The following is a 6,600-nucleotide window of genomic DNA, read 5'->3' on the forward strand; positions in this document are numbered from 1 at the left end:
TATATTTTTTTTTTTTACATTTTTGCTGTTTGCACGAATGGCTCTTACTGCAACTTTTTATTTCCTGGGCGACATGCTTATTAAGAAATTTTGCTTTTTGAAAATAAATGCTTAAGAATTAATTTTTTTTGTAAACTAAGAAATATTCACTGCATTAAAGAGTGTAACAACTACGTCCAGGTTCTGCTATAATATAGTATCTATGTGTATAAAATATATTCTGACTTTGCTAGAATATTCTATTAATAAAAATGTGAACATGAAATGAAATCTCTCCTGTTCAGTGTTTTTTTCTGCATTTCTATTTCCCTATCTATCTATCTATCTATCTATCTATCTATCTATCTATCTATCTGTCGATCTATCTATCTATCTATCTATCTATCTGTCGATCTATCTATCTATCTATCTATCTATCTGTCGATCTATCTATCTATCTATCTATCTATCTGTCGATCTATCTATCTATCTATCTATCTATCTGTCGATCTATCTATCTATCTATCTATCTATCTGTCGATCTATCTATCTATCTATCTATCTATCTGTCGATCTATCTATCTATCTATCTATCTATCTGTCGATCTATCTATCTATCTATCTATCTATCTGTCGATCTATCTATCTATCTATCTATCTATCTGTCGATCTATCTATCTATCTATCTATCTATCTGTCGATCTATCTATCTATCTATCTATCTATCTGTCGATCTATCTATCTATCTATCTATCTATCTGTCGATCTATCTATCTATCTATCTATCTATCTGTCGGTCTGTCTGTCTGTCTGTCGGTCTGTCTGTCTGTCTGTCTGTCTATCTAGGTTAACATTTTTGTATATACAATTCAATCACTGGTATCCCACCCTTCCAAGAGAGAAAGAAAGAGACAAAACTGTATGGCCTTGAGCCAGTGTGTTGTCAATGTGATATTCAATGTCATGTATTTGAAGTGTTATTTCATTCTTTTAATATAATTGTTGTATTTTGCTTCAATATGCGTTGAAGTCAAGGCTACCGTATGTAGGGGTCTGCTGCAGGTCTTGTACTTAAACAGCTTTAAAGCACAAATCCCCTTTACAAACAAGGAATACAGCTTGGAACGTTCCACTTTCTTTTTGGGGAACATTGGATCGCTAAAGCTCTATTGACGTGATATTAATGTATATGGTCGAACACATAAATATCATATTATGTATTACACTTTTTAACAACAAGATTTTGTGCAAATATGAGCAAAACCGGAATGTTATTATCGTTTAAATGATTTGTACTTATGACTAACAAAACCCTATTCAAGACTTGGTATCTTCCACTCGCCAGCTGATCGGCCTCGACTCCCGGTGCGGTCCGTCGGACTGTACGCGGCCGTTAATTTCTTGATTTTTGACAAAATTACCTCGAATTCATAGTAACGGCCGCTCGTGTCTGCATCTTGCACATCTTACGCTGCGTTTTCAGCTCGGGGATTTCGTTGTAAAGCATTTTTGATTAAACGTCGAGCCGAGGAATTCCCGCAAAAGCTTTAGGCCGCGAGCAGATCCCCGTTGTTTCCTGCAGAAACCTGCCGCCTTCACATCGCCGCCATGGGGGACACAGGAAGCGAGCGCAGCAAGCCGCCTAGTATTCCTCCCCGCTGCCCTTGTGGATTTTGGGGGTAAGATGATTAATTTTACACGTGAGTATACCTGTGCGCCGAATTAGATGTGGATACGGCGATAAATGTGAATGAAATGTGAAGTGTTTGTTGTTCATTGTTGTAGGCCGATGGATGGGGGTGGGGAACAACCACTCCTGTTTTTCACATCCACAGCTGCTGTTTCTCCTCGAACACAAATAAGACACATACATCCATCAAACACACATTGCATTTAAAAATCCAGGCTCACCAAAAGCAGATTTGGGTGATTTGGTGGTTTTTAACGAGCCTTGTGAGCTGGACTGACATCACTTATTTCCTACTGTCCTCTATCACAGCCATTGGCTGTGTTTGAAAACCTTATCTAGACAGCTTTTTTTGGGGCATTATAATGTTAGATGGTACAATGTTTGTTTTATATTCAGAAAACGTAATGAACTTGACGTTTTTAGCATCATAGGGGTCATCGTTTTTTTTTTTATATATATTTTAAAAAACGTACATAGCCAGCATTATAGGGTGCATATTTTTTTATTTTTTTTGCTGTATTCAAAATCTAGTGCTCTGCCTACTACTAAGACAACATTTAGAGCATTAAAGGTGGTATCATTTTTGGATTGTATTTCAGAACCTAGTAAGCTGCCTACCTAGACAGGTTTTTAGGGCATCACAGGTGACATTATGCTGTATTTCAAAACATTGTGTGTTGGCTTCCTAGACCAGGGGGTTTCAATCTTTTAGATGCTACAAACCCCCAAATATGATCATCCTTATTTAATTGAACCCCATCCTAGAATTAAAAAAGCAGCTATATATATATATTTTGTGTGTGTGTAAAAGATCAACTTTATGCTGTGAAAAATTAATGTTATATATATATATATATATATATATATATATATATATATGTCCATAATGCGCAAAAACGCTGAAAAGCAGCAAAAGGCGGCAAAATAGTCAGACTTCCATCTAGTTCATTTAAAAGTAGCGTATTGAACCGCAAAACTGCGTTCAGTTTGAACCTGCCCGAATCGTGAACGAGTCGTTTGTTTGAGGTGAATCTTTTCGATGAATCTGTTGAACCAGTTCACAAGATCTAAACGATTCACTGTGCTATCAGCTCTAGTCCAGCCAGGGACCGGCAAATTTGATGATCTTTGAAATGTTCATTGATCCTGAAAAGGTCATATTATAAATGTAATTATTATTTAATTTGTTTGGAAAATATTTAGTTTCTATTGCATTATTACACAATTTTCCTACTGTATTATTTATTCATTTTAGTAATATTTGTATTTATTTTTTTTATTTAATTTAACCTTTTTAAATTTGATTTTAATCAATTATTATTATTTAAAATCTTATTATTAATGCAATTTTAACAGTTTTTCTGTAAACTTTTCCATAGACCCCTAGCACTCCCTTGCGGCCTAAGGGGACAATACTTAAGTGCTTTGTCAAAACCTATTAGGTAGCCTATCTAGACAGCGTATTGAACATTTTATGCACACCTGTGATGCCTTAAAATGCTGTCTAGGTAGACACCTCCCTAGATTCTGAGACAGTCATCAAAGGCTAATGACAGATTGACTTTTTCTTGAGTGACACATCAGTCAGGGCTTTTCTTCAAGCACGTGTCAGGCTCACAGGTGCAGTCATTTGACACTCCTTGCTGTCTGTGCTCCAAACAAATGCACTAGATCTGGGCAAGACCAAGACAGACCTTTGACAGGTGATCATTCAACAGCCTTTTATTAGCCATTTGTCCATTTGCTTTCATTAAAAAAAAAAAGGATGATAAAGCGATGGTTGAATCAAATGCTGATGGTACACCAGTAATTACATGTTGGTTTGCTTGTGTATCAGGTGATTTAATCACATAAAGCCCCTCTCACTTTACCTCGTAACTAAGCTCTTATAAAATAGGCTCAGTCTGCTGTTTTTTGTAAATTAGATTGTAAATCTGTTGATGGTGTCCTTGATTTGTTAGGTCAGGGTTTCACAAATGGGGATTTAGGGAACTGAATGTGATAGAAATGCCTACTAATTCTACATACATATTTTCAAAATTGATTAATCAATGGTGGATCGGTCACATTTGTCAACCAGTCAATCAGTCATCCAGCTACCAATTAGAAGGGACTACCTGTTTGAAGACAGTAATTTTTTGTGATTCTGTTTGGTGCTGCTAGTGAGCGAAAAATGGCAGAATGCAATGTCATGCTTCATTCCAGCTCACGAGAGAATAAAATCAATTCAGCGTTTGCCATGTCATGCCAACATGTTTTACTGGAAATATTACTTTTCACGGAAATCTACAATTCATTCATGTTGGGTTCTGTTGAGATGAAGTTTGAGTAAACAGTAGTAATGGCAATAGTAAATTAATGACCCAACTGAGTGCCGTCATTGTCATTTGTTCAGAGGTATTTTCTGGAATGATGTCAAGGTTTACTTCAAGGTGTGTGTGTGAGTGTACATGGGTGTGTGCATTTTGGTAGATGCTGACACATGATGAATAATCTACAAATCTAATAATCTCTTTTCATCTTCGTCATGATCACTGTAGTCATTTTCAGCTCTCTGCTTTAAAAGTGTCATGTTTGTGTGACTGAAAAGACTGAAAGAATAGATTGTAGCAGTGGTTTATTTTGGACTCTTTATTCAAGTGACACAGTTTCTGTCATTGAAGATGCACATGAGATTTGAAACTGGACGTTAACATAGCACATCATATCTGGCTTTTGATGGCTGTGTATCCTGCAGATTTAAACCACATCCTATCTCTATTCTGATTCCTTGACTGTTTTTCCCTTTCAGACTCAGACTTTAACAGATTGACTGGTTTGCTTTGTGCAGAGATATATGAAAGGATACAGTAAATGTCCTAAAAGAGGTGTATGTTGAATCATCCTTGTAAGAATTGGCAACTCGTGGCTTGTAAAAGGCATTTGCTTGTAAATCAGATGTTTAAAGTTTTACCAGTAATAAATTGCTTGTCGTCATGGTGGATCGTTTAGTGTTTAGTGATTAGTTGCTTATGATTTAACTGTTGCAAGTTAGTCTGACTGAAATTTTTGTCATCATTTACTCACCATCAGTCATTTTGCATAATATCAAAGTCCCTGTTTTCCTTTCATTGTGATTTTTATTTTTTAAATAACTGCAAGCTCCAAAGAAAGCACAAAAAAGTTTGATAAAGTCCACTTGACTGAAGGCATACAGTAGTTTTATGTGATAAAGAGGCCAAGATGTCATTATTTGCATTATTCGGCAGCTCTCTTTTTGTGATCAATGAAAAAGAAATCAAATGGGTTGGGAATGACATGAGGGTGAGTAAACCATGATTTGTAAAGTCAAGTTCAATTAATTTGACATTCGGTTAAAGCTGTCCATTTGTGTGCGTCATTGCTTTCTGCTTTGTTTACTTTGCAAAAACGATATGTTGGTAGATGTTGTTTTACTGTTTATTGGTATATTGATGCATTTAAATGACAATGATTAAACGGCATTCTTGTGATTTTTAGTATAAAACTTTGTGGAATTTTTAAAACTGTATTTTAGCATTAAACATTTTGTGTACAAATGGTTACAATAGCTGTTTGGTCAAAATTATTGCTAAAAAAATAATTATAATAATGTTTTCAATCAAAATCTGAAGTGTCGGCCTATATTTGTTATACCTAGCATGCATTAAATCGAGCATGCTTTTGTAAGCTAGTTATTTTGATTAGTGGTCGACCGATATTGGCTTTTTGACAGCCGATGCCGATATCTTGGAAAGCAGGGTGGCCGATATAAAGCAGATATAACTTTATTTTAATTCATATTTAAGAAATTTAAAAATCATTTAAAAATGGATTAAAAAATAAATGTGTTAAATAAACATACTTATACTTTAGATGACAAAGTATTTTTCGCAAATAAATAAATATTTAATAAAAATATAATTAAAAAGGAAGTAAGCACTGTAACCAAAAGGGCACTCAGTATTCTGGGAAGTTTGTGTGCATTGGGAATCATATATTTTCAAATAAAGCCAAGTTAACACTCATTTTACATACACCACACAGTGAAAATGACATGAATATGGCAGTGGGCAAATGAATAAAGCGCAGCATAATTTAAAATCATGAGTAAAGTTTGTCGATCGCGCATCTCCAGTGAAGCTGAACTCTCCACCTGTCCGCATTCAATTCACACGGACCGACCGTCATGCAGAGAACACGCGATCATGCAGGATACAAATGCACACTTCACAAGATCTCACAACTGGATCCGACTAAGTTAGCAAGGTTTGTGAAATTAAATGTTCATTAGTCATTCAAAGATTTGTTTAAATGATATAAATGCGTATTTGCTGAATGCTGACGGCAAACAAGAAAGTATTAAAATCTTTGCCTTTCTATTACTAATAGGGCTGGGTATCAATTCAGATATCCCGATTTGATTTCGATTCGCAAGCTCTCGATTCGATTCGTTTCTCGATTTTTTTTTATTACATTCAGTGAATATAGTTTTAATACAAATGCTATTGATATTTAAAAAAAATGAACAGTAAACATCAGTTTACAAATAGTGAATTAATAAAAAGAAATTAAGAACCACATGCCTGTATTTTAAACCTATTCTTTTTGTTTTGTATAGGGTCCTTTTTAAACAATAGTAGGGCCCTATAAAATGTTCTTAATTTTTCTGGTAATCAGATGAAGGCATAAAACATTTATTTAATTTATAATGAAAATTAAACCCTTTTATTTTTTTGCCAAACAAAGTGCTGCACAACAGAGGTTTACTGTTAAAATTTAAAAGAAAACAGATGTGATTATTCCTTTAAAAATAAAGATTTATTAATATTTATTAGCAGTAGTAGCATTGTCTTAAGACTGCTAAATAGTAATATATTCTGACAGTAGAACGTTAAACTAAACTTTTATTTTGACAGGTTGCCGTGAAGAAC

The 6,600-nt window shown here is 34.7% G+C and overlaps 1 protein-coding gene across 6 annotated transcripts in view; it reads left to right on the forward strand.

Moving 5' to 3' along the window:
* Window positions 1–1,314: 1,314 nt before the first annotated feature.
* The window catches only part of LOC107676388 (AN1-type zinc finger protein 3-like), a 28,354-nt gene continuing 23,068 nt past the window's right edge, over window positions 1,315–6,600 (forward strand). For 4 of the 6 annotated variants that reach the window (XR_001632735.1, XM_016470923.1, XM_016470921.1 and 1 more), the window contains exon 1: window positions 1,315–1,658. Coding sequence is in view for 3 of the 6 variants with exons in the window: in XM_016470923.1 (XP_016326409.1) it covers window positions 1,588–1,658 (71 nt within the window). In the remaining 3 variants the exon portion in view is untranslated. Of the gene's footprint in view, window positions 1,680–3,319; window positions 3,373–6,600 lie in introns of those variants that run through there. The other 2 variants (XM_016470924.1, XM_016470925.1) reach the window with 2 other exon arrangements.

Source organism: Sinocyclocheilus anshuiensis, unplaced genomic scaffold, assembly GCF_001515605.1.
Source record: "Sinocyclocheilus anshuiensis isolate Anshui unplaced genomic scaffold, SAMN03320099.WGS_v1.1 scaffold961, whole genome shotgun sequence".
NCBI lineage: Eukaryota > Metazoa > Chordata > Actinopteri > Cypriniformes > Cyprinidae > Sinocyclocheilus > Sinocyclocheilus anshuiensis.